At 42.6% G+C, this 27,929-nt stretch overlaps 1 protein-coding gene across 1 annotated transcript in view; it reads left to right on the forward strand.

Annotated features, from left to right (window-relative positions):
- FNDC1 (fibronectin type III domain containing 1) overlaps positions 1-27,929 on the forward strand; it is a 58,996-nt gene that overhangs the window by 22,789 nt on the left and 8,278 nt on the right. The window contains exons 5-15 of the mRNA XM_057406872.1: positions 174-361; positions 989-1,096; positions 4,398-4,586; positions 5,373-7,730; positions 8,855-8,970; positions 10,646-10,757; positions 11,703-12,083; positions 16,759-16,824; positions 17,482-17,643; positions 19,605-19,835; positions 21,223-21,331. Coding sequence (XP_057262855.1) covers positions 174-361; positions 989-1,096; positions 4,398-4,586; positions 5,373-7,730; positions 8,855-8,970; positions 10,646-10,757; positions 11,703-12,083; positions 16,759-16,824; positions 17,482-17,643; positions 19,605-19,835; positions 21,223-21,331 — 4,020 coding nt within the window. The remainder of the gene's footprint in view (positions 1-173; positions 362-988; positions 1,097-4,397; positions 4,587-5,372; positions 7,731-8,854; positions 8,971-10,645; positions 10,758-11,702; positions 12,084-16,758; positions 16,825-17,481; positions 17,644-19,604; positions 19,836-21,222; positions 21,332-27,929) is intronic.

Genomic DNA, 27,929 nt, shown 5'->3' on the forward strand with positions numbered 1-27,929 from the left:
GTTTAAAAGATGCTGGCTCTTGGTGGAAGCGGTACTTTGTTGTTTGCAGTTTGGTAGCTCCCCAGTAAGCCCTAGCAGGCTAGCTAAGGGTAAAGCAGCCCCATCCCTCTCAGGTTCTGCTAACACTAGGTTTCAGTGTGTGAATTTTTATTTTCTTGTGTTTCTGATGCCAGGCAATACAACGTTCGCTATCGGGAAAAGGGGGAATCAGCAAGGTGGGATTACAAGCAGGTGTCCAACCGTCGGGCGCTGGTGGAGCATCTGCTGCCAGACACCATGTACGAGTTTGCAGTTCAAATCTTAGAGGGAGAAAAGGAAGGCAAATGGAGTGTATCTGTTTACCAACGGACCCCAGAGGCAGGTGTGTGTTCAGAATGTCCTTGAGGTAACACAAGTTTTAGGGTTTGAGCAGTGAAATAGGGCTGACTTGAGGGAAAGCCAGAATCAGTGGTTGTCTGGGGTAGCAGAGAACATGGGAAAAGCCTTGCTGCTGCCCGCATCCCTGCAGCAGTGCCCTGGAGAGCACAGTGGCACAGCGAGAACAGAGGTAGATGGTTTGGGTATTTCTGGTGGAAAGGTCAGCACCTTGGACCCCTGCAGCTGTGTGTGCCCTTTCCTCTGGGGAGGAGCAGCCCTGTTGCTGTTCCTGTCTGTGGGCAGAAGATTTAAATCCTGCCTCTACCATGAAGAAGCTGTGGGGCCCTTTTGGTACAGGGATGTGGTCCCTGGCAACCTACTTACAACATCATTCCAGATAAGCTACGATAGCAGTCTTGTGGAGACAGCCTGTAACTAAAAGCGTGGAATACAATTTCACTACAGGAGCCTGGTAGAGAGGTATAATAGAGGCATGTGTGGACCTGGGCCATGTGTGCTTTTCACGTTTATCTCTGAAATGGCTGTATAGGAATTTCTGCTATGAGAAAAGGTGTGTCCTGTGTGGGTCAACTTTTCTTACTTGCCTCTTCTGCATACGGCTGTTTCACAGCTCCTTCCAGTGCACCTGAAAATTTAGATGTTTGGCCACTAAAGGGGAAACCAACATCTGTAGCAGCATCCTGGGATGCTCTCCCAGAGAGTGAAGGAAAAGTCAAAGGTAAGTCATCGCTGTCATTTTTTAACCCCCTCAAGGAGCTGGTCCTCTCAAAGCCAGACTGCCACTTCGCAGTGAGATGGAACCACTGACTGTGCCAGGAGTTTTTCACTACTCAGTGGCTTATAGTCAACCGAGATTTCCTTGTTTCCAGCCCAACATCTACAGACCGTTACTGGGAAGCCATCATCACCCTGTGCCTGGGGCGTCACAGATCTTTCTGGGGTGTCACGTGTGCATGCTTACCTCTTCTTCCATTAATAAGCAGGTGAAAATGGAGCTCAAGAAGGAGGTTTCCCAAAGGATTTGTAACAGTTAGGTGAAGAAGGAAAAGCTGGGTAGTTGCTAAGAAAGTGAGTGGGTTTATGTTGTGTTTTATTTCTAGTTTGTCATGGAAGGAAAACTTCAGCTTAAGAAGTAAGTGCAAATAGTGATTTCAACAGATGCCGCATGTAGGCCTTGCGTACTGTAGCATTATTGTACACGGTCATAAAGCTAATTTGCCAGTGGTTGTTTCCTTGCATAGAATTTAAAAACAAAACAAAACAAAACTTCTGGGTGTTTTTTTTTCTTTTTCCCTCTGAAAATGACCAGGCTGATTTTTCAGCTGCTCCCATTCTCCAGTGGTTGATGGGATTGTGTTCTCAAGTTACGCAAGATTCTGGAGGTACCTTATCAGCACTATAGCATCCCAGGATTTAAAAAAATCTTTGGCCTGGGGGGAAGTGCACCGTGCCTGCATACTAGACCTACTTTATGTGTTCTTCAGGGCAGTGGTGGAATTCCTTCCTCTTTGAAGTCAGTAGGAGTTTTGCCAATTGCTTCAGCGGAGCTGCAATTCTGTCCAAGCATTATTATTTTTTAAAGTAGGGTCATGCAAGGACATTATCTGAAATTTCAGATCTGCTCCTAATTTTGAGCAGTCTGTGGCCCTTTGTCCATTTTTTGTCTGCTGATCCTCAGATGGTTCATCCAAAGCAATCATTTGAAAGATACCTGATATTCAAGGGCTAAACACATTTACATGTCTAGTATATTGTTGCTTTTCTTGAGTACGAAGTCTTACAGGAGAAGTCTTGTTTTTAAACTAAATAAATGACGAAAGTGATATTTATACTGGCTAAATGAAATCACTGAATTAGCACTTCATAGTGCGCTAACTCAGTGATTTCATTGGTTTGGTGGTGCACAGTAATCAGGAATTTTTGTCTTTTGGTCCTTTTGTTTTTTAACCCTGTCCTTTTATATATTTGTACCACATATTACTGGGAGAATATATCCTCCAGTAGCCATTTGGGAGTTACCTGAAGTTACAAAAGTGCCTCTGCAATTAAAGCAACTCCTGTGTATCTTAAAACAAAATAAAATGATCAAAAGCATTCAAATACATTGATTTTTTTTTCCAACTAAGCATTAAATGTGTTTGTGTATAAAATGTTGAGGACTTTTTTTCCTAGATTTTGATAACCTATGCATGATGTATTTCTGAACACAATGAATATGGGCTTATTTTCAGAAAAAAAAGTAAGTTCCCTGGTTTTAAAGGTTTTTTTTATGTTCTAGAGTTTTCCCATCTGTGACTCCTCAGATGTTACTTTGTTTCTTTGCATAGAAAGAGAAAACTGGCAGCCTTTGGAATTTTTTTCCAAACCCCTATTTTTATCCTATACCCGTGCCTCTTACAGAGGATAGAAAAGAAAAGGAAGCCTGCACATGGTTGAGATCTTACCTGCTCTTCTTGAGAGTGTAATTGGAAGACTCCTCTTCATGCCTGCAGTTATTTCAATAGGGGTGAAATTTCTCTCAATACAGAAAGTTAATACAGGGCACAGATACCACAGAACTGAAAAGTGAGAGCAGGGTGAGTTTCTTCAGTGGCAGCAAAAGCTTGCTTTGCTGTGTCTTCAGTGGTGTTTGGTCCAGGCTATAGTGAAGCACAATGTGTCAGATTTAGATTTTGTTGGACAGGGGTGCTATTGGTACCATATGGCAATAAGCAGTGCAGTTATTTACTAGTAAAAGTATCTTTTCTGAATAAGAACATCCATCATACAGGCATGAATTTTACCTGCTGGCCTGTGGATTACAGATAAAACTGCTCTAAGCAATGGCTCAGCTGGAAACACTTATATTTGACTGCAGTAGTATTGTTTCCAAACTTAAAGTAAATTTTTGGTGTTTTCATGGGGATGCCTCTCCAGCTCTAGAACTGCTGAGGAATGAGTACATGGCCTTTGGAGCTGGTGGAGTTTCACCACAATGGACTGGCAGAGCTGTTTTTGCATGACCAGGGTCTTAAAGTACAATGCAATTATAGCTGTGTCAAGGTGTGTTGTAAATGTAGAATAAGAAAGTAATTAATAGTAATGAATAATGTCACCTGATTTTAATACTGATGTCTTGAATGATAATTATATAAATACACCATGTATTTCTTCTTCCAAATAATTTCGGTGGGACAGAAAATTTTTTAGCGTTCTTATTTGCCGTGTTCATAGCTACAGTGAGCAACGCAAATTGTGTGTTGTCCACCATTGTGAGCAAGACATGTTTTGAAATAATATTTTCTGGATCATGTGTTGTTTATTGCAGATATTTTGGTAGCTAGTCAGTAAGTACAAAATTCCTCTTGGAAAGTCCAAAATCTGCTCATGGTTCTTCAGGGTATTCTGATTGCAGCAATCCGCACTACCTAACATTTGCAGTCTTTCAGACTAGATTTCCACAGTGCATATTTTCCTGGCAATCTTCATACATGTCTTCTTCCTCCAGTGCATTTTCTCTTTGTAGGTTCCTTCTGGTGTTTCTGATTTAGGGCAGTTACTTTTTTTTCCAGATGGCTCATTTTTTTCCATTTATTGGTTGATGTCCAGAAACAAAAAAAGCCTCCTGATGCAGCTCACCAAAACACACAGCAGTTGGTGCTGTAACTTCCTCATGTCCCCCTACCTTCTCTAGAAGAGTGTACAGCTGCTGTCTGATTTCTCTTGGTGACACTTCACTGTGATGGGCATTGTTTCTTATGTATTTTTACAAAGGTATAGCTAACGTATTCCTTCTAGGTCATTAGGTCATTGATGTGGTTTGGTTTTGTCTGTTAAGCTGAACAAAAGTTTAACTTACCTACATATATATGTGTCTCTCTCTCTCATGTCTTTGTACTCCAGCTGTTGACTCAACGTGCATTGCTAGTGTATTAATTTTAGTAATGCACGTTCTAATTCATCCTACCCATACAGTCTGTCCGCTGGAAACAGGACTGTTTTCAGTTTCCTCCTTCCAACCGTCTGCCAAATCATTTCAGAATACATTCTTTCATACGCCCCGGCTCTCAAGCCATTTGGAGCAAAGTCCATCACCTACTCTGGAGCTACAACATCAGCCATAATAGATGGTCTGCAGGCCGGGGAACGCTATATATTCAAAATCCGTGCAGCAAACAGGAGGGGACCAGGTCCTCAGTCTAAAGCCTTCAGTGTCGCCATCCCAGCAGGTGAGCACCAAGCCATGGACCAGCGGTGTAGTCCACTCGTTCTTGCCTTGGTCCCAGTTGTGTTAATTATTGCTGACTTAGCTTCTTCTGCACTTCATCTAACCTACGTGATTCTACTTCCTTAATACTGTTTCTGTTAGCTCTTTTCATCACTATATTGTCCAAATAGGTGCTTCTAGATAAACATTTGTCACTCTGCAGCATGTAAAAGGACATTTTATACCATTTTAACATCTTAAATAAATGCATGCCATGCTCTAGTTCCTGCTTGAAAACTCTGTGTGCTCTTGTTATCCAAAGGTCAATGAATACAATGCTTTGGGTCTTTGTACTATTCCTGACAACTCCCACTCCTGAAAGTCACTCTTAGTGGCTTACTTAGATACCACTCCTTGTCTTTGCTTCTTGCCAAAAAGATGCTTTTTTGGGATAGAAGATTTGCTGAGTTAACAAAAAATGTGGTCCTCAGCTTCAGATGGGGTAATGCGGCACCCTGCCACCAACATGACTAAGCTCTGCTGAAGATTTAGTTCCACTGCTGTTTGCAGTCCCTGTTTTTAGACACTTGATTTTATTTGCTATAATTTTTACTCAAGCTGCAATAATTCCACATAGATACCTTCCTACAAACCAAAACTTTCTCAGCCAGACTTCACAGACTGGTTAATGCAGAAATAGCGGCTGTCTCATGTTCTCTTAAGTTGTTCTTGCTACCTGGTTTCTCTCTTGATCATTTTTTTTTGTGCTGCTTCTATTGTGAATAAATACTCCTTTTATTTTCCCCAGCTGCTCATGAAGATTCTGTTGCTAAGCAACAAACAAATATTCCAAACAATTCAGATGCTAAAAAAACGAGGAATGCTGGCTCATCTCCTTCTCAGACTTTGTCTGTTTCTTCAAAAGTCCAGCCATCGCTTTCCTCTAAGCAATCTTCTGTTCGTTCACCTAATGTTAGTGATAAGAAGAGTCTTCTTTCTGAATATAAGAATAAAATCTTGACTCGAGGGGTCCTGAGTAAATCTCAGTTACCTTCCAGAAAGACAGAAGAGCTGGAGCCTGATCTCCAGTCGACTGAGGTGACAGATGGTCGAGATTCCTCCCAGGAAGCTTCAACGACACCACCAAAAGCCCAGGATCAGAGGAGAAATGTTAGACCCTTATCCCCTGGTCGGCCAGTCCACCCTGTCCTTGCCTCAGGGAGGACCTCTGTTCAAACCCACACATCAGAGGTGTCACGGCAGACAAGTACAGACAAACGTGAGTCACCAGCACTGTTACCATCAACAGCACAATCTTCTGCCTCATCTGTTCCTAAATACACAGATAATGAAACAAAGAAACTGAGGCAAAGCAATACCAATGTGCCTTCTGAAACCTCTTCCCAACTTCTGCCAGCCAAAAATAATGATCTTGCAGATAATGTGGAAGGAAAGCCAGACCCCATGCTGGCGAAAGTGTCTTCTAAAATTTCAGAGCCTAGTCGCATGGCTTTGCCATCAAATCGGCAATCTGCTATCTCTCATGAGGTTGTCCCAAGCCATCCCAGCAGGGCTGGCTCTCTAGGTCATTCACTTCAGCCGTCTTCCAAATCAGCAGATTCCCATGGTCGTGATAGCCGTAATGAGTTTGACAGTGGAGAAGCAGCGGACAGAGCAGTACAGCCCAGTTCTAGATCACAGCAAACAAGGCTCCCCTCAGGTTCCAGTTCTCACACGTGGAAGGATTCTAAATTAGCTGCAGCAGCAGTCCAGCTGAAGTCTGCTGTTTCTGGTCAAAATTCACCTCAGTCTCGCTCCTCTACTAGTGCCAAATCCAATGGAAAAGATAAGAATTATAGGGAGAACTCACAAGAAGCAAGCCCCTTATCTCGTTCTCTACCCTCCTCCAGGCAGTCTTCTTCAGGAATCTATTCCAAGAGAAAAAATCCTCAAGTCGATTCTGGTTCTCACCTCAGAGAGACACATGGTGAAAAGTCACCCCACTCTGACTCAGAAGAACAACAAAGTCGAGCAGCTGCTCCAGAAAAGCATTCTCCTTTGCAGTCTTCTTTTTCTAAGCATAAGCCTGAAGAGGACAGTCGAGAAGTAAAAGAAATGCTTGCTCAATCAAAACCAAGTATATCTTTGCCTAAAAAGGTGTTCTCCTCCCATCTTCCATTGGAGAAGACCTCCCACTCAGAGCCTCCACAGAGGGCACAAACCAGTCCTTCCTTACTGCATTCAAGGGGCCGGCGCCTCCCATCTCATGCCTCATCCCAGAGTAATGAAGAATTGCAGGAAGGTGATGATGAGGATGTAACAGAAGTCAGTGACAGAGCAAGCAGCCGCTCTGTGTTTCCTAAAGAGGTGTCCTCTTCTAGAGGATTACCTGCGTCTTTCTCTCAGGGAAGCTCAAGTTCATCTCTATCAAAACAACAGCAGCCAGGTTCTCAGGTACCTTCCTATAAACCAAAACTCACTCAGCCACACTCCAGTTCTGCCAGTGATACAGCAAAAGACAACCAGTATAATCCAAGATTGTCATCCACATCTTCGAAACAAGCTCATCCTTCATTACCTACTCGCTCAAGGGTTGCTACAAGAACAGTGTCCCAAACAGAGAAAAAGTATGGCTTGTTGCCCTCAAAAATGTCCAAAGCTGAACTTCCTCGAAAAGCTCCTTCCTCCTCTTCATCTAAATCTCATCAGTCAGTTTCTAATGAAGAGGATGATTATTACAATGAATATGATCAGAAAGAGGTGGAAGAGAAAACCAAATCTTTGGCAGCAAGATTGTCCCCTTCTATTTCTAGAGGTAACAAAAACTTGTATGAAGACACTACCAGCAATCAGAGGAAAGCTATGGACACTTTTCTGCCTCACAAAGTAAGCTCTGAAGAGGAAGAGAAGGAAAAAACTCCAACATTAAAAATGTCTTTTCCTGAATCACCAGGAAGCTCTGCCATCACATCACGGATTGCTCAGTCCTCTAACAAGCATACCCCATCTAAACCAAGCTTTGTCTGGCCAAGTTCTTCTGCATCTACTACCACACACAATGTTTCTCCCACAGTTTCTTCCACTTTGTCCCCTCGCCAGCGACTACTGAACTCCAGGCTATGGAATCCTTCCCAACGGCAATTTGTTAGACCTCCTTATAGACAAGGTATCATGTCTTTGTTGTAGTGATATCATTGAATGGTGTTTCACCAAAGATCAGCAGTTAGATAAGAAGTCCTCTGTTAAAATGCAGGTTCAATTATTTAGTGTAATGTATTACTTTTTATTTTGGTGGTTCTCAGGGAGCCCAGTTCTTGAGGACATTGCCTAATTGGTGTAATGTAGTTCCCCCCGACCTTTGGTCCTGTGTTCTGATCTGCACAGGATCCCATGATCCACAGAGTTAGGTACTAAATTGGAAAGAGGGGAAAGAGGCTTCTGTTCCTTATTGAGCAATGACTTCGCTGAATGCTGCCTGAAAGCACATTTGTACTCAGAATATGACATCCTCTCAGGTATATTGCTTTTCATCGTATGGATTACTAAAAGGCTTTTGTAGGTTATATAGTGCTACCTTGCCCATACGTAGGCAGTAAGTTGTTTCCTTATGATGTCCTGATATTCTGTTTTCCATAATCAAGTTTTAAGCCACTCTACTATTTTTTTCTAAGTGACAGCTCAGGGTTGCACGTTCCTGTTGAAGCCAGCTTGTGTGACAGTCAGGACTTTTATGTCTGGGGTTTGCACCAAATGTTAGAGGTTTACTTTCTGTCAGAATATCTTCTGACCTGGGTAGTGGAATGGAGAGTCCATTACACATCAAGTGTTCCCCCTGTCACCTGTGGAGAATCACAGACAGTCTCAGTCATATTGCTAGGCAGAAATATTCTCTCTTCCTGCAATGCATGGACATCCATCTTGGTGTTGAGTAAGCTGTAGTAAATACCTTCTATGCTATGTGTAGATATCTGTGTTTTTTTCAATGTGTCCTCACTGTTACAGAGTGAGAATCATGCAGCTGGACTATTGTATTTGCTATACTTTAGTCAGATTCAGTGTTGTGTTGAGGTCCATCAGCTTGCAAATCTTTAAGATGGGATCTAACAGGGTCACAACAGTTGCTCGAAGCAGAAAGGAAACACCAAGTGTGTTTTGCCAAGTGTGGTGGTGGCTCTTTCTGCTCTCGTATATGTCCTGATCAGTCAGAAAATGCATTTCTTTGCATTTTAAAATGTGGTTTGTAGGTTGCACAGATTCCTTCACAATAGGGTGTTTTCTTTTCTATTTCAGGTTACAATGGCAGACCTAATCTTACAACAAAAAATGGAAATGGAAAAATAGTACCTGGTAATAACGGAAAACCAAGTGGACAGAGAGTAATCAATGGCCCTCAAGGAACAAAGTGGGTAGGGTGACCTTCTCTCCAAATTCAAGATGCTTTGGCCTTTTATTGTACTCCATTTTTACTAAGAAAAGAGAGAACAGTGAATGCCCTCAGTCAGTGAAGCTGTAAAGTGAGGTTATTCTTAGTGATCTAGTTTCTACTGTTCAATTGAAATCTAATGACAAATTCTCCATTTCCATTTTTTGAATATTTTACATGTGTGATTTAAAACCCAGTGGCTTGAATTTTTAACTATAGCATTACTCCCATAAATTCAGTGAAACATTTTTCCCTCAGTCAGTTGGACTTATACTCTCCAGTGTCTCTGAGCTTGTCTGCCATACGGTGTGAATGGGGACTGCCTGGAAGAGCTGCTGGGAAAGACGTGTTCAGCACTGCTTTTCCCAGACTCGCACTCCAGGGAGAAGCTTGTACCAAAATACAAAGTTACTCCATAAGTATCACAGAGCTTTAAAATGCACATATGTACGTATCTTTACGCATTTTGCCATTTGTACAGACATGTTCCCAGTGGTATTTTCAGAACGCACCTAGGAAAGCCCCACTAGGTGCCTACATGCCTAGACCTTGTCTTTTAAAATCCTTTCTAGGGACTTTATGACCAGCCAGCTGGGGGAAGGAACTGGTGTTAGTAGAGCTACTCACACATAACAACAGTCACTTTATGGCCACTTCAAACTTACTGTTTGCATTAGAGGAACATAAAAAGGTGCATCAGATATGTCACATTCCAAGGAGGCATTTTGAAAAGCAAGCCCAAAGCCCTTTCAGTAGATTCCAGAAAGTGGGTTAGAAAGGTCCTTGGGAGGCCGTGTGGCTTCTCTCTCTGCCCCATGAGACAAAGGCATTGCTGCAAGCAGGACAAACACCTTGTAAAGCAAGATCTGTGTCAACATCTAGGGCCTGGACAGCTTCAGAGACTGATCTCATGATGTGCTGTCCGTCTGCTACAGTCATTTCCCCAGCACCAAATGTAAGTCTGTCTTGCCAGCCTGGAACTGCTGCTCACGTCCTCTTCCCAGTTTCCTCCCAGCACTTAACACCGTTTTCATTTGTGTGTTCTGTGGCTCAGAGTCTGTTGCCTCAGGTAAAACCAGCATACAGTTCAGCTATTTTGTGCTGAAATAGAAATGAGCTCTGGGTTTTAACTGCAGTTACCTCTTGAATTCAATCCAAACTCTCAGACAGATTTGTTTTGTGAGACAGAAACTTTTCCTCAGTCTCCTATCCCAATTAAAATCTTAGCTACTTTGTTCTCAGTGCCATTTCAATCTAAATTAACTAGTTTAATTTTTCTTTTTCTTTTAAAATGGAATTCCTTAAAATTCCATCTTCAAAAGGACTCAGGGTCATACTCAAATCAGTGTTGAAGGAATCTACCTTGGGAGTTGCACAGCCCAAGAAAATCAAGGGAGTTGCTCCTTTGCACGTGAGAGCTACAGTAGGCAGTATAATCATGGTTGTGCAACTCTGGAGCCCAGCTCCTGGGGATCTGCTTTCTTCAGCAGTGTTTTTTCAGTGATTACTATACAATTAATGACTCACTTTTAAAAGTGTTGCAGCTATTCCTGATCATTGCACTTAGCACCTGAATTTCCCCAGGATTTCTGTTGCTTTGAAAGCTCATTTCACCTCCTCTTGTGTTAGCTAAACTTGAGTCCATCTGTTGCTTTTAGATTGTAGATCTTGACCGAGGGCTTGTGTTAAATGTTGAAGGAAAATACCTCCAGGATTCCCAAGGCAACCCTCTCCGAGTGAAATTAGGAGGAGATGGACGTACAATTGTTGGTAAGTGACAGCTTCCTTCTTACAGCAAAAAAATCTACACTTTTTTATACATAGTACAAGTCTTTGAGCTGTTGAATGCTTCAAGCCTCCCCAGGATCCATGCAAGCCATTTGGAGTTGCTTGTAGCTCAGATTTCCATCAGGCAGTCAGCACATTGTAGGACCTGGGGAGGCTTTGGAGCATCCTGTGGGACTCCAGACTTAGTACCTCACTAAGAATCACCCAAATCATCCTCACTTTCATCAGCATTAGAAAGGACTGCAGAACTGAGACAGAATAAGTATTGACGCTTTGTATGTATAGAAATAATTCCCCACAGGTAGCACTGTAGCAGTATGTGATGATTTCATTTTTTCTTCTGAAACTGACCACAAATAGTAAAAAAACCCTGTGTGTGATCTGTGAAAAACACTGCTGTTTGCATATCAGTACACCTGCATTGATCTCTTGAATGCAAATTCAGTGCCTGCTATTAAACTGGTTGCCCTGAATATTTGTAGTACACAGAATCCGACACAGAAGTTTACCTGGAGTGACAGCATCTCATCAGCTCATCCCAGTTTTCCCTTGCACATGTTTGACACCAGGGAGCAGGATATGGATTCATCATACCTTTCATCAACAGTTACAAGACTGAGATTAAATGCAGCCACTGTCTGCATGTGATACTGAAGTGAAACCTCCCTGCAGTTTTCCCAAGAAGTGTTTCTCAAAGAGCTAATTAAAGTGAATACCACTGTGGTTTATCTGACGTTCTTCTGAACCATTTTCCAGCTTCCTCAGCCATGGCTCTGTCTCGGATAACAACCTTCTTTGTCAACTAAGTTACAAGAGCCTGTAAATCACACTCTCAGTGCTCTTGTGGTATCTGCTGTTGATAAATGCCATGCTATAATCCTGAAATGGGTTAATGGTGAGATTTTTGGTTTTGTTCTTCTCTCCTAGATGAAAAGGGTGCCCCAGTGGTGAGTCCGGATGGGTTACCTTTGTTTGGACACAGCAGATTTAGTAAACCTGTAGCGAGTGCACAAGATAAACCAATAATAAGCCTTGGGGGGAAACCTTTGATTGGTCTTGAAATGATTAAGAAAACAACCACTCCCTCCACTACTACTACAACAACACCCCCAACAACTACCACAACATCTACTACAACCACTACAACAACTGTTGCTACGACTACCACCACAACTCCCGAACCAACCACCACTGAACCACCCACTGAGAAACCACTCCCAACATGTCCTCCAGGCACCTATGGACAGTATGATGATGAGGGCAACTTGCTGTTGGGGTTTGATGGCCTGCCGGACTGCAATGCAGAAGGTAACGTTCCTTTGTGCTGTTTGAACTTCTTTGGTTGTGTTGTTTGTACAGTACAGTTACACAAATGTAAAGCAGGAAAGAATCTGCCTCTGAAGACTTCGGACCTTGTGATAAGGTAGGAGCTGAGATTAGAGCAGCTGATGAGGGGTTTGGGCATCAAATGGTTTTTCACTGGGAAATGTTAACTTTCCCCAAAGCTGAAGTTTTCTGTGGAAATACTTCAATTTCAGCAAGACTTGGGTCTTGGGTTGGATCCAGTCTTGTCACATACATTCATGCACATGAGCAGAACTATAGGCAGTAGTTTTGTGGTCAAAGCACTCACATGTAAGGGAGTCTTCACTCCATTTCAGGCCAGGGAAGGACCTGAAGACACTATATGGTTTCTCTATTTTGTGTTCATTTCTCACAATAAATTCTGAAGGGTCTCTCGCTTGAGCCATGGTGAAACCAGCTTTTGCAAACTGAGATTCTTGTTCTCGTGCCAGCCCTTGCAGATGCAGATTGTCTAGCAGGAATGTAGCTCATCATGGATGAAGCTGGGGAAGGACAACCCTGGCTATGCATAGATAAGGCAGAGAGTTGTACTCTAATTTCTTTCTCATCTGAAAATACAGAACAGTGTGGGTGCATGTCATTATTTCTCTGTTGCAGCTATACAAGCTTAGGATGTGGTGCCAAACTGAAATCCAAAGTAAGCAAATACAAATGCACTGGTCTTTGGGCATTGAGCCTGCTCCATCACGTTTTACCCTTTTATAACCTGAATGTTGCACTGCAAATCAGTTAGCTGCTTATTTTGCAAATCCAGATCAGGCAGCACCATAGTTGTTCTTATCCTTTCCATTTGTAGGTAATACCCAACTCAGTCTACAAATGGGCAGCAGCAGCATGGTCATAACTTAAACAACAGCTTGGTAGTCAGAAATCTGCCAACTGCAGTAGCCAGTTTTAATGGTTCATGAAATCCCTTTACCTTTCCCCGTACACCTGTATCGCTGATGCTAAAGTAGATTTACAAGCAGGTCGTGTAACCATGGCTTAGGGAGCTGACCTATCACTTTGAAGAGTGCAGAGATATGGAAAAAAGTGGCTTCAGCAACTCACACTGAGTCTGAAGATGGTTTCTTTGAAAGGGATCTCAGAAACAGAAGACTGAAAATTCCCTTACCAGCTACCCTAGGTAAGTAATGACTCAGGGATGTTAGTGCCTTGCAAAATGGAATCACAATGTTTTGTAGTGTTCATACTTATCTAACAATTAGTCACGTATCTAATGATGTTTGACAGTGTGCATTTATGGAAGTGCATTTGTGTATGTGCATGTGCATGGATGTGTAGACACACAAACAAACATATGTATATATGTAAAAATTACCATCATTAAATATTTCTTTCAAGATTTTTGTGTTTGCCTTTGGAGCTTTCATTGTTCTTAATTGTATTTACAAAAGCTTTACAAATATTATCATACAGAGTCACCCTGGTATTTTCAAAGTTGCCTAAAAGGGACCATGTTTTTTATTAGATTTAGAGTCCTTCCCACTCCCACTACCTCCTTTTGCTTACCTTAAATATTGCTTAAACCCCACAATGTTTCCTCTCTTTGTCCTGTGCTATTTGATAGCTGAAGGAACTCTTCTGAGAATACATATTGTAAGAACAGTAAGAGTTCATGTAATATGGCTGGCATTAATCTGGTTATACACTCCAGAAGATGAGGAACAAAAAGCTGTGCAGTATTATTTTTAGCAGAGTTGTGGGGTGGGGACTTTTCATGTGATTTTGTGAACATTTCAAAATATTCTGCTTGTTGTTTTTTTTTTTTCCTTCTACCAGATGGGCTTGAATGAGAACTGTTTTTATACACAGGCTGCGTGTTCAGTGAGAATGGCCTTTAAGACACTCCTAAAACCTCTGCTGCCATTTTGACAGTATATCTGCAAGCACATCACAGCGGAAGACTGGAAGGACAAGATAGTGCTGGATTACCTGCTATACAGCTCAAACCGTGTTAGTCCCTACGTGGCAATTACGAAAGTTTCTCTGATGATTTTCTCCGTTTTTTTCATCCTGATGAAAAAAACATTTGACAAATGCAGCAAAACCAACCTTTCACAGAGGAGCTTGCTTGAAAAGAATGCATCTTTGTGGTATTTCTTTAATGATGGCTAGTTTTGTTTATCAAGTGCACTATTTCAAGAGGGATAAACAACTACTACGTGAACTATCAAAATATATCATGCAGTTTTCCCTTGACCGTTTCCAAATCGTATTTTTATGTTGCCTTTGCCTTTAACCTGAGTCTGGAAAATACTCCAGATCATTTGATGAAATCCTTTTTCTGCCAAAGCTTGATAGTCTTTTGTAAGTGCTTTACTCACAAACATCCAGAGGCCACAAGTGCCAAAATTCATTGCCAAACATTCTAAAGCTTTGGCAAATTTACTTACTCTCTGGCAGGATTTTTGCTTGACCCAGCAGAATTTATTGTCAACATTTCAGTAGATTCTGCAATCTTTAACTTTCAGGAAGGAGACTGGCCACACAAGTGTGATTTGTCAGTGAAATCAGCTGAATTTTTACATGAACTCACAAGGAATGAAAAGTGGAGACAACCACGTTATGTGTAATAAAATCAAGTGATGGTTACATAGTCCATTGTACTTATGCCAAAAGCTTGTGGCAAGTGGTCATAGCAAGACCTAGCTCATCTGGTACAAGCAGGTTCACTAAGAGCTGCAGCAAAAGGTGTGTGTGTACAGAAGATTATAATGTGAGAAAGAGTCTTTTGCGAAGTACCCTTATCATTGCCGTGCCACAGTTCATGCCAAAGAAGCACAGACAGTAAATTAGAAGAGACTGAACACCTACAAAACCAGAAAATAGTATTTAGTTTTGCTGGATCATCAACAAAGGCTGACCAGCTAATAGGTGTGAATGAATTGAAATCTGCCCATGAAGAACTTCACACTTCTGCACATCTAAACTTCTTGTTTACTTGGATATAGTCAAAGGTAAGTGCATACATTATAGACATTGGTTAATGATGGCCAACTGTGATGAGAAGATCTGCAGAGTTCAGCAAAGGATCTACTTTGCTCACTGCTGACTACACTGACTACCCTCAGAGAAGTCAAGTGGCTTCCAAGTGGATCTTCTTCTGAAAAGTGGCTGCAGAAGTCTAACATGAGAAAATGTCAGATTTTCTATATGAAATTTTGACAAGAATTAACCTTTTTCTGTATTCTCAAAGCTTATTTTGTCATTGAAATCGCTACTGTGTATTTAAAAGAAACTTACTGTAGTAACAAAAAATTAGTTTTGTACAATAACTGTTGGTTCTAAATAAAAAAAAAAACCTGAAAAATGAAGATGTATTGTTGAAATTATATTTGTGAACTATTTGACTGACACTGGCAATTGAAATTTTACATTGTTTGTAGTACTGGCTTAGTAAAAATAACATTACCTGTTCCTGTGTAGTATCCTGAGGTCAAAGCTGTCTTTCTTTTGTCTTTGTTCATACTCTGGCCATTCCCTAGTCCCAGCATTTCATTGAAGACTTCTCATGGTACCTGCAGTGGGCTCCATCACAATGCTTTTGCTTTGTTTGCATTTCATGGCTAATATGCAATCTTAGCCATGCATTTCATAGCGTATCTGAGGCTTCTGTACTCTTTGGCTCCCCTGCATAACATGCAGAGAAATGAATTTCTCAGAGCATGCAGTGAGGCCTCCAGGATTCACAGGATCAGGTGCATGATGGTTCATGTATCTGATGATGGATACATGACCTGCGGAAATACTGAGATAAGATGTAGGGATAGGCAACTGGGAAGTCTGTGGGTGCATTTGCGTTGTTTTGTGGGGTGGATTGAGAGAATGTTTGGGGTGTGCACCTCACATTAACCTCCTCTTGCTATGCTTTCATATGCATCGTAGAGCAATCTCGATGTGCACAACCTGAATTCCTGCTGGAAGAAACTAAAGCAGAAACAGTACTTCAGAATGACACATCTGTGCCCCCACCTGTAATGGGCATTCAAGTCCCACAGGATCAGACTAAAGCTAGTCCAAAATACAACTGTGGAAAGTCCAGCATCAGTTACTTTGTTCTACAAATCCATTCCTTTTGGGGTGCATTACTTGCTAGCCAGTCTCTAAATGTCATGGCTCAGCATTTGTTTGATTTTTATTCCCCCCCAAAAATATTTAAATGCAAGTTTTCAGTTTAATTTATTGGTTGGTTTATTTGCATGTAAGTTTCTCACATTTGCTGCTCCAGAGACTATAAAACATTGTCAAACCCCGACCTGAGCATTATACACAGTTGCTGGCAGCCTGTCTTTGCTCCAGAGCATCTGGGGCCCAGGGCATTGCTCCTGGAGGGTGCATTCCTTTTGATTTTAAGTAGCAACTTAAAATCAAACCCTGAACCTGTTTTCCCTCGGCAAAACTCCCAGCTGCTGCAGTTAGCTGCTCAGCTATTACTCTCAATACACAGAGCGGGCTGTCACTGTGTTATCTGGAAACTAGGCAGCTGTCTTGTTTCTTTACAAATCAACTGCCTAAAAATTTTTATTTTAAACTTCATTCCAGAAGTATTTTACTAGGAGGCTGGGGACGAGACCATTGAATCCTCATGGAATTTTATTTCTTTCTCTTCCCATAGATACCTTCTCAGGACTGGATTCAGAAGTGACAGCAACTCCAGAGGCATATGTGATATATGATGATGGTAAAAGTCTGTTGCAAGTGGCATGTTTGGGGTTGGTTTTTTCCCTGAATTCCTTTTTTTGGAATTAGATTTGAGGGGGCAGGTTGGTGAATGGGAGCTTGAGCAGGCAGTGGTGAGCTGGGAAACTTTTCCAGAGCCCTACATCACATGTGAAGAGCAAGGGTCCAAAGGCAACTGTTTCTGGACATGAAAGTCCTTTTGAACCAGCTCTAGCATTTTAGAATAATAACACAGATATTTCTCAAAAAGCTATTTTTTCACTCCCTTATCTCATTCCATCTGCATCTGAGGGCTGTGGCCAGGGATTCAATCACTGTGTTGTCTTTTCTTGAGGATTGTGGGGGGAAATAGCATACGAAGCATATGAATGCATTCATTTATTGTTATCCTTTTTACTTGTGTGAGTGAGGTCTAAGTCAGCAACAGCACTGGTATCCCAGGGCAAAGGCTCACTGTCATCAGTTTGGTAGAAACACTTGCAAGTCTGAGACGCAAGCAACCCTGCCTTAGAGGCCCATAAGAAGCATATGGCAGCTAGGGCAGGGTGTGTGGCACTGCTCTGGGACTGTGGCGGGTGACAGGAATGTTTCCCTTCTCGTGGTTAAGCCATAATAACATGAAGCAAGCTAACATTTTCATCTCGTGTTTCCTCTGAAGACTACGAGTTTTTTGAGAGTACTTTGCCACCAACCACCGCCGCTGCCACCACCACCACTGCTTCTACAACAACAGAACTGGAAGTTGTCTATCCAGAGACGAGTGTTGTTGGCACCAGCCCTGTGTCAGCATATGATATCGCTGGGAAGAAACGGTTCACTGGTAAGGTTGTCCTGTGGTTTACATCACTTACTACTTGTGCTGCAAAGAATTCTTTTTCTAGCAAGGTCAGCCCTTAAGCTGAGGCTGTTGCACAGATGCATCCAACAGACTAGTGTGTGGTCCATGTAAGGACTGCCAACTAGGAAACTCAAACAGTAGTACTTTGTTCCTAGCTTTGACGCTTGCTTGTCTAAGTGTGGACCCACACTACTTTTGTTGAAACAGTGCAAGCCTCTTTGTATTCTTTCAGCATAACTGTTCTGCTTTGTATTCTGCATTGTGTTCAATAAGAGAGCAACTGTTGACTCTGGTGCTCAGTTCAGCTCAGCTGCATTATTTTAGGTTCACACCAGTAATTCAATCAATGAAAGTCTCCATGTGGGTGTGTCTTTCTCTGGGGAACCAAGTTCCTTTCACTGACCCATGCAACCCCAGCGATCTCACCAGCCTTGCATAAGCGTGTATGTCAAAGGTGTGCTTCCAAGTCAAAGAATGAATGGTATTTTGGTTATAAACTTCCCAAAAAGTAAAACAAATAGAGATAAATTTGACTTTGCTGTTTGTATCTTTGCTGTATAGAAGGAACTTGGTGAAGGAACCCTCAATACATTGATAGGAGCCGTGATGCTGGCCTCTATCTCTGTGAGCTGTTAAGTGTATTCCAGCTCTGACTTCAGAGCTCTTCTGCTTCTTTGTCAGGGGAGCATCTGAGAGCCAGACCAGAGGGATTTGGAGGTGGTAGGGCACTGTATTCCAGCCTCCATCCCAAACTGGTGACCCCCCTGCAGCCCTTTACAAACCTCTGGCATCTGAACTAAGGTCAGGTCAGCTGCTGGTTCACCTGGCATTTTAGCAGGGAGTTCAGGGCATGGAGAGTCAGCTTTGACTGATGTCTTGCCTTCCTTTCCAATATCCCCAAGCTTCGTGTGGCTTAAAGTGGAGCTCTACTACTGGAGTAAAAGGTTTATTTTTATATATGCTGAGATTTTTTCCAGTGCATCTTCAGTTTTCCCTGTCCAAACAATTTCATGATGTTTCTATTCGGCTCTCTTGCTGACAGTGCTTCTTGATTCATTTAGCTGGAGAGGCTAAAATTAACTTCATTGCAAGATCTGGAAAAAATCCCTTTAGGGCATGAAATGCAATAAGATAAACCAAGAAATGTTGGTTTATGAACATTTCAAGGCACTAGGGAAATAATATTACCATTTCAATGAATTGTATTATTGCCACTGAATAAACATTTCCAAAGCAAGTTTTATAGTCTTTACTTTGAATGTTACAGTGACTTTTAAGTGACTTAAAAAAGATGGTTTAATCTTTTCTTGAACTGAAGTGCAATTCCAGTCAGCATAAAGCTTCTATTTTTAAAAATAGAAGGTACAGGTAGGCATCACATGCCTGAAGGTAAGAATTCATGACTCCTGGTCCCTTAGTACCCAGCAATAATCCCTTTGTTTGACCTGGTTGGACTTTACCTTGGAATTAATCTTCTTGTTCCCTCTGCTGCTTCACTCCAGCTTCAGGATGTTTATGTAAAAACCAACCACTCAGACACGTAAAGTCTCGGGTGATCTTAAGTCCTGGCAGGGATCTGTTCCCACAAGTGGAAAGGCAGAGTTTGGGTGGCATTTTCACCCCTGCTTCCAGATCAGCTGGCAGTAGCATGAGGAGGGTCCTGCAGTCAGACCGCTCTCTTCTGCCTCTCACAGCAAAGATGATCCTTCTGTCTTTGCCTAATTGGGTATGGTTGTGAGTCTGAGGTAGACCTGGATATTAACATTCCCCCTGCTCATCAATCAAACTGAACACTAGCCGTACTTTATTGGCAGTAGTGAACATCTGGAAGGTGAGAAATTTTAAAATGCACCACAAAACTTGACTCTCTTCTTTTCAGGAAGTTGCCAGCCTGTGGTACCTACAAGCTGCCAACTAAACCCACCCTTTCGTGTGTCTTCCAGCTCCTTATGTGACCTATCTCAATAAAGACCCAGCAGCTCCCTGCTCCTTGACAGAAGCCTTGGAGCACTTCCAAGTGGAGAGCCTCGATGAAATCATCCCTAATGACCTCAGAGAGAAAGATCTGCGTCCCCTGAAAGCCCCTCACAATATCACTGTTGTGGCAGTTGAAGGCTGTCATTCCTTTGTCATTGTGGACTGGGCCAAACCTGCTCGAGGAGACATGGTAACAGGTACTCTCCTGAGGGTTACTCTCCTGATGGGGTAGTGGGGAAGGTTTTCTTAAATGACCATTTTTACCTTGAACTGAGTCAACAGCTCATAAAATTCTTGCTGTTCTACAGCTTTCCGAGGGAGATGAGCTACTTTCTGAGAAGTGAGAAAGGTCACTCTTGTCATCCCTCAGTCTTAGATTTTGGCACTGATTTTGTGCCAATGGTTCTGAAGTCACTGCTTCTTGCCTGGATGGTATCTGTGATAGCGCTTTGCTCACCTGAGCACTTCTGCCCCTAGGCAGTGCCCTCAGCTCCACTTCAGGTAGCTCCCAAGCCTGCCTTTGGAGCATCCTTCACATTTGGCTTCACTCCACTCCAAGCAAAGGTAACTGCGCGGTTGGAGCTGGTCTGGATCCTGCCTGGCTATAAGTGTGGCTGCAGGAACGGTCTGCCTGTAGAGGGGCTTCTGGCTTGCTTGGTGGTCTTCTAGCATGCTTATTTTGTAGGGAAAGAGTGTATCAGAGTCAATTATCTCCAGTGGTGTCTGAGGCCCAGGCTATGCTTTACTTTACTTTTTAATTCCTTTACAGAAATTTTGCTCAAGTACTCTTGAGTACAAGCAAGATTCAGGGATGGGAAATGTGTTAAACAAATGTATTCAATTAAATGTCCTTTAATGTCTTTAGACCTTTTGAGAGCCAGAATGAAACCCAACTGACTTCAAGAATTAATCTCAAACATTGCTGGAAAAACACTAGAGTAAATAACCGAAATACTTCAGAAATTAATCAACCCCTGTTTGTCAGCAGACCCAAAAGGTCTGAAGTAAGCACTGGAAAAGGCACTGCTTTGGTGCTAATATCCAGCTTTTAAGGAGCCTCTCCAAGCTCTGCAGCTGACAGCCGTGGCCAAGGGGTGGGAACTTCTGAATGATCGGGAAAGGAGAAAGTGGCACTTGAACAGGCTACATGGTGCCTGCCCCGCAGCTTTTCCTTCTTCAAGGCTGTTGATCCAGTACCTTACTGAGTGCAGTCTGTATAACATGGTGGTTTTTTCCCTCAAAATCCCCTTGGTGTTTCTAACTATATTAGTTTATGCACAGACAATGTATCACTTAAAGTGGTGAATGTGTTGCTTCTGACATCTTTTTGTCTTCACTGTGTTTTAAGTCAGAATATGCAGCTCTGATGTACCATTCTCTGATGTAATGCTCCATCATTATTAGCTAATGACAAGAAATTCTCGTAACCTGGGATTTTCCAGAAGAGCTAGGCATTAAATCACTTTCATATTCAAAGATGCTTCTACTCCTTGTAACCCATAAAATCTACCATGGCATCTAAGGATATCATTTACTTAAAATCTGTTTAGAATCCTCACAACTATTTGTCTTTCCCATTTACAGGTTATCTGGTTTACAGTGCATCTTATGATGACTTTTTAAAGAATAAGTGGTCAACCAGGACTGCAGGGTCTACTCATTTGCCAATTGAGAACCTGAAGCCCAACACACGGTAAGGATTTGATCCACTCTTTTTCAGTTGTGTTAGAGAAGTAAAACAAATTCTGAGTACTGTCAATTGTTTTTCTTGGCCTTAGTATAAATGTTTATATCTCATTTTACTCATTCTGTTTGACAGCAAATCATTTTACAAACTGCACAGCTACTTGACATGATATCTTTACCATAGTAAGCCTGGAGCAGATGACTGTGTGTACATGCATATGTGCATATAAAACCACATATCAGTAACAGAGCAAATCTGATTAAGAATGCATTTTCTACTGTTACTCATAACTGAGCTGATTTTGTTGGGAGAGAATACTAAAGCATAACTCTGGCAAGATGTGATGTGGCCATTCCCACCCACTGATGTGGCCAAGATTTGATACCTAAGGGCTGGTGGGGAGAGGTGCCTTTCTCTGGTCTGTTTTTGCTGTCTGTTCACATGAGTTGTGCTGGAAGAGAAGGTTTGGTGATATGGAACGAGGCCATGGCAGTTGCTCCGAAGTCAGTTGGGCAGGAGCTTTAGGTTTTTATCTTGTAAAAAGTCTCACTGAAATAGCAGAACAAGCATGCATGCTTGACATGATACTGAAATAATTCATGGCGACTGGGTGGGAAGTAAATGACCACAGAGGGGCTACATTAAAATGTCATCTTTTGACAGATGCTTGGTGTCTCTCATACTTTTCTCTCTAATTATGAGTCTGGGAAATACATCCCAGACTCCTGTACATCCCAGTTTAGTTTTCAGTCCTCCACTCTCACCCTGTCCCCGACACAGGCCAAGGAGGAATTGCCTGTATGCCCCAGCTTCCCCCAGCTGTGGTACTCTCTATCTTGCTTCTGTGCCATTTCTACCTTCACTGCAGCACCTCACCCCTTCACTGGCTTTCAGTCAAGTCTCCTTCTCCTGCTGCCCCAAGGGCAGTTTTGAAGGCCATTGATAGCTCTTGGCTTCTCATGTCCAACATCTCAAGGGCTCCAAGTCACCAGAAAGAGCTGTTGCAGTGAAAACCCCCAGGAACCCTGCAGCCGCTGTCCTAGCCATGCTCAGTTCATGAGAATTTGTGGCAGTTGAGCTGCCAACCTGTGATATATCCACTGAGATGTATGTTAATGCTAGGCTTCAGAAGGTCACAGTTTGGCTGGTTTTGAGTGGAGTTCAAACAGCAAGGTTATAGATTCATGTATCTTCATGAAGCTGGTAACTTATGTTAATATTAAGGCTCTGTTTCAAAGCAAAGTAGGGAGGATCAAGCAAGTGCTGTTTGTTTTAAGCATATTATTTTCCCAGCATCTTACTGAAGAGTGGTATGATCCATTGGCCTCTTGTACACTCTGTGGAGGCAGTAAAGGCTTCATGTGGGGTCTGTGGTGAAGAAGGAGAATTCTTTGCAACAGAAAAGTTGTGTGTATCAGCCAACCTCATTTAGAGTCTCCAAATCAACAGACTGAATTGATTGCATACTTTTTGTCTTAAAAATAACTCCGAAACCACTGGGAAAAGACCCCCTGCTAACTAAGAAAATATGGTGTGAAATTTGAAGTTAGTTTAAAAACTGTGTTTGCATTGTTAATAAATTTTATGAGAAATCTCCAATTAAGTTGGATTTGCTGTATGCAGATGCTATGGACTGCTGGGTGTACCATGAGGGGCTACTAGTGGTGCAACCTAGCTGTGTGGGCAGCATATCAGTAACAGGTTGACATCTTGGCAGAAGTCAGTCCCAGAGAAGATTTGAAGCTGACAAAATACCCTGGAAAACATTTGCCTGGTTTTACACAATGTAAACCTGGTTTAGGTTTTACAAAGAAAGTCTATGTTTAACCCTTGTCGTAAGCTGTCTTCTGAGGCCTTATCTAACCTCCATTTGAGAAGTGGAAGTTTTTCCATTAGCAAAACTCTGGTCAGCTTCAGTGGGAACAGGAGCTGTTTCCCTGCGACATGTGAATGTAAACACTGACATTACTTTAAAACTTACTAAATCTTAATACCAGCAGTCTTGACAAAGCCTGTTCCTTAACATTAATTCTCAGCTGTCCAGAAGACTGATGCAAAGGGCTGGGCAGCATCCGCTCAACCACTAAATCCAGTCTCCTGTAGTCACAAACACTATAATCCTTGTCATAAACATTTCAGTCCCTTCTTGAGCATGGTCAGGCTTTTTCCTGCCTCTTTGCGGGAAACCAAAGTCAGTGCCTGATGGGAGTGGCTAGATAGTCTTGTGATTTAAACTACTGCCCTTTACTATCATATCTCCATGTGTCATCAAATCTTCTTCCCTGTCCATTTGGGTTTTCTTCCCTCCAGGTACAGTTTGATCCCACAGTGCCTGCTGCTACTGATTCCAGTGTTTTACAGAGCATTTCATAGGAAGCTCTTGAACATTTACTTGGGGCTCACAACTGCAAACAGAGCTTGGATCTTATGGCTCTGGCAGCCAGATACACCAAAAATTTCTGTTTCCTTTCTGTATCTCCATTAAAGCAAAGCTGCAGCATGTGCAACAAGCAGCACGAGCCCCAGCTGGCTGCTGTGTCTCACCAGAGCAGCTCAGAAGAGGTGAGATACCAATGAAACCCTTGTTGGCTGAAACACAAGCAGTAGACCTGCATCACACCAGCTGTGAAGGAAGCTCCTGTTCCAGCTCTGCTCTAGTGTCTTATTACAACATTTTTTGTAAATATTGATGATGGATGTAGTGGTAGGCCATTTCTGATGGATGGAGGCACTTTGCACTAGCCTATTTACATGTTTTCTTCTGGAGGGATAGTGCAGTTGTAGAAGAAGGGATACAGCCCCTGCTGCCCTCTCCATGTGCTCGTGGAAGGAAATCTGCCTTTCTTTCCTGACCCTCTCCCAGCCTCTTTTCCTTCTAAGCCACCAATCCCGCCGGGCAGTGGGTCTGTGGGTGCTGTCACATCAGCTCATCCCCTCCCTTTCACAGGCAGTGCGTGTCTCTCCCTCCCAGACACCAGGTCAAGCATGCTGGTTCCCCTCTGTGAGGAGCAGCCACGTGCTCTGCTTTTCCCCTCTGTGCATGCACTTTGGCTCTTGCCCAGTGCTGATGGAGGTCCCACAGCAGCCATCCCACCATCCTTGTGGCTGGCATGTGGTTGCTTTGCTATGGCTCCTGCCATAGTGGACTGTGCTGCTGTGCATCCCATGCCTGGTTGGCATCCCACCATCTCAGCCTGCCACTGGGCAGGGCATGGGGCTGGGGATCCGTGCAGGCATGCCTTCGGGGAGGATGGAAAAAGGGATTTTACAGTTAACTAATTTTCTGAAAACCAGCTGCTTCCCGAATTAGCCTGCTGAGTGATTATCTCACTTTGTGGCTGCAAGCGGCAGCTATTCAATTCCAGCAGAATGGAGACACCTTGAATTAAATCATAAAATCATTTTGCTCCAAGTGACAGGTACGGTGATACAATTAGTCATATAGTCTAAATGAATGAAAACATTACATATTCATTGCCCCATTAGCAGTTTACTCTGTCTTTTCTTGACATGTCAGTAGAAGTCATAAATAAAATCTCAAAGGAGGTTTATTCTTAGAAGGAAAAGGTTCTTTTCTTGTTGCAGTTGTGACTCTTCTGTGCCTATTGGTAACAATCCATTGAAATTCTGCTAAGTAAAGTGAAATGAAAGTGCAATCAACTGATATATTAAACATTTTGTTTCATACATTTACGTGATGAAGAGCAGTTGAGTTATACTGATCTGAGACTTCCTGGTGAATTCATCAGCTGAAGGATTCTGACTAATGACAATGTCAGATGCCTGGACCTAGAAAGGCTTTGGCAATTTCTTTTTTATTTGTCATGTCTGAGAAAGAAATATATCCTGACTGCATTATTTTATTGACATTCTTAGTACAGCAATCATAGCATTGTCTGTGTTTAAATCACAGGTCAGCAAGGCATGAGACCTGGCTCTCTTCCTGGCAAGACTAGAGTCTTCTTGTGTACATAAAGGCTTGGGAACCAATTTTCCAATTTAACGAAGAAAAATGTGCTCATAATTTCATTGCTGCTTTTTCCAAACAGTCAGACAGGCAACTTGAACTATCATGTGACAGGCTTCTATGTATGTAGCAGGGCACCTGACTACACAGTTTTGGTGATCCCATAGGTAATCAGTTCCTGTACTATGTGTTAGATACAAAACTGTGTGTTTTTCCCCACTTAAATAGGTGCATGAGGTTCTTGGGCTGTTCTCTCCTATTTCAGATGTGGATCATTGTGCTTATGTATCTCATGGGAATGTTTTGAAGCTAGCATTAATACACACACATTAAGTGCATTGAAAGGGCTGCTCAGAAGGTGCCACTGTATTATAAAGGTGGTAGCCAATTATAACTCTTTGGAAGTAGTAGAAGTCAGGTATCCATACAGATGTTTCATGCATTGACGCATTACAGAAAAGATGAGGGCTTGAAAACATTTACTTCTCTTCTTCTGAAGTAGTTACACCAAGCACTGGGGTAAGTTGTCATAGTTTGGCAGCCGTTTTGGGAACCAGTGTAAGGAATCGCTGCCCTGTGTCCCATCCCTGTGGTCAGGCTTGTGCCACCAGCCCATGCCCCAATCCAGGTAGAGAAGGTATGAGTGGGTGAAGGAGGTGTGGACAGGTGCAGCTGGCCCATGACAGCATTGGCAGCTCAGGACACTAAAGCAGTGCTCAGGCTGCCATGCTCTGCTTGGGTGGCCAAAAGTACAGCAGCACACGGGAGGCTTTTTGACTCCCCTCTCCTCTTTCTCCAGCCATGCTAAACACTCAGAAGCTGCAGTTAAGAAATCAAGGTCAATAGTTAAAACCACAGGCAAGCATCTCTGCCAGCAAGAGGATTGTGCTAGGCATGAGGAAAATGCACAGCCTTGCTACATTTCACTATTTAATGTGGTTTCTTTTGGCTACAGTATATGTGTCTTTTAAGGAAAGCTGTGAGTTGTTTGTGAACATCGTATAGTCATTAATTAGAGGCAGAACTGGCTGCAGAAAGCAGGAGTGGAGCTGGTTTCTGGTATCAGCTGTGGGACGCATCAGGGACAGGGGGCACATCCCCTGTGCAGGGGTGGGAACATGTCCCACAGAGGGTCTGGCCCAGATAAAAGGTAAAGCTCGTGCCACAGATGAAATCCAGAATATTCCATTCCTGTAGCTTCCACACTGACCTCGCCTAGAAGACCCACCTGTAATTTTTATGGAGTGAACAAGAAGATGCCCTGGTACAAACCCTGGAAGTGACTGACTTGCTTCACAGCAAAACATGGTGTTCACAGAACTGTCACCCTTCTGCTGAAGAAGTGGATGTTGTTTGCGCATCTTTTCAGCCTTTTCATAGACAGCAGTTTGATTCTGAGGTGAAGCAGTTCACTTTGCACGTAAAATGGCATTCCTTTTTAATGGAAAATGATACCTTTGCCAAAGGGCTGGTTCAACTGGGTCCCCTCTGGTTTATAATTTGGAATAGTTTTGTATGTGCTTAGCTGGTGCTTAGGCCAGAGAGGATGCTTTCAGGAGCCACTTCCAGGCCCTGCTGTGTGGCTGTCTTTGAGGAACAGATACATCTGATGGTATAGCAAAGCACACATGGTAAAAATCGAATGGCACACTAAACACATCAAAGTTCTTCGGACAGGACTGTGTTGAATTTCCCCACTGCCTGGTATGCCTAGAGCATGGCATTAAACCATGTTACACTGTTATGTTGCAAGGGATGCTGTCATCTCTTGTGGACAGAAGGGAAGAACAGGGAATGAAGCTTTTAATGTAGATGGTTGACCACGCTTGGTGAATAAACGGCATCAGATGGCAATAGCTTCCAGGGACATCAGATCGCCTTTGCTATGAACCACACTGTCAGCCCAACACGGGCCATGCAAGAAGAATGTCACTGGTCGGTTTCTGTGCAGGATGGAGAGAGCTCTACCACCAAGCATAGCCTCATGTTTTCAATGGGGCAGGCTCACTTTCACCAGCTAAGAAGGATCAGGCCTGCTACTTGGGTGGAACATGGCCGTGGGAGATGGATTGTGCTTGGTGGTGAACCTTCCTGTGAATAAGCACTTGCCCTGTTTCTCAGGTCATGTGTGGACCTTTTGGAGATGCTTCTGGATACAAATCCTATGTGCATATTACAGAGGCACAGTAATGTTTTGGGTTTTTTTATTAATTTCTTTACAAGAATGAAATTGAGTAAGCAAGAAAGGAAAACCTAGACTAGGACACTTTAAAAATGCTGTGCTGGAAATTTTTACAGTAATCTTCCATTCTAATTGGTTTCTGCTGGACTGGATACAAAGATAAAAGAAGAAAACATTAATCTGGGGAAAAAATGTCAGGGTAGGCATCAAGTAATAATCATTGTATTTGGAAATGAACTAAAAATGTGCTTACACATATTCATCTCTAAGGGTGAGGATAATTTTGCTTCTATTGGGCAAAGAATGGAGTTCTAGTGGTGAGTCATGTGCTTCAAGTTAAGCATATGATTTAAATACTTTGGGGGAATCAATAAGGCAATATGTGAAGCTTTCTCATATTACTCAAGTACTGTGATGTTAATGCTGCTGGAGTTTTTACAGAAAGGTCAAAAGCT

Source organism: Pezoporus wallicus, unplaced genomic scaffold, assembly GCF_028554395.1.
Source record: "Pezoporus wallicus isolate ANWC-B61680 ecotype Strahan unplaced genomic scaffold, APGP_CSIRO_Pwel_v1 scaffold_6362, whole genome shotgun sequence".
NCBI classification, from domain to species: domain Eukaryota; kingdom Metazoa; phylum Chordata; class Aves; order Psittaciformes; family Psittacidae; genus Pezoporus; species Pezoporus wallicus.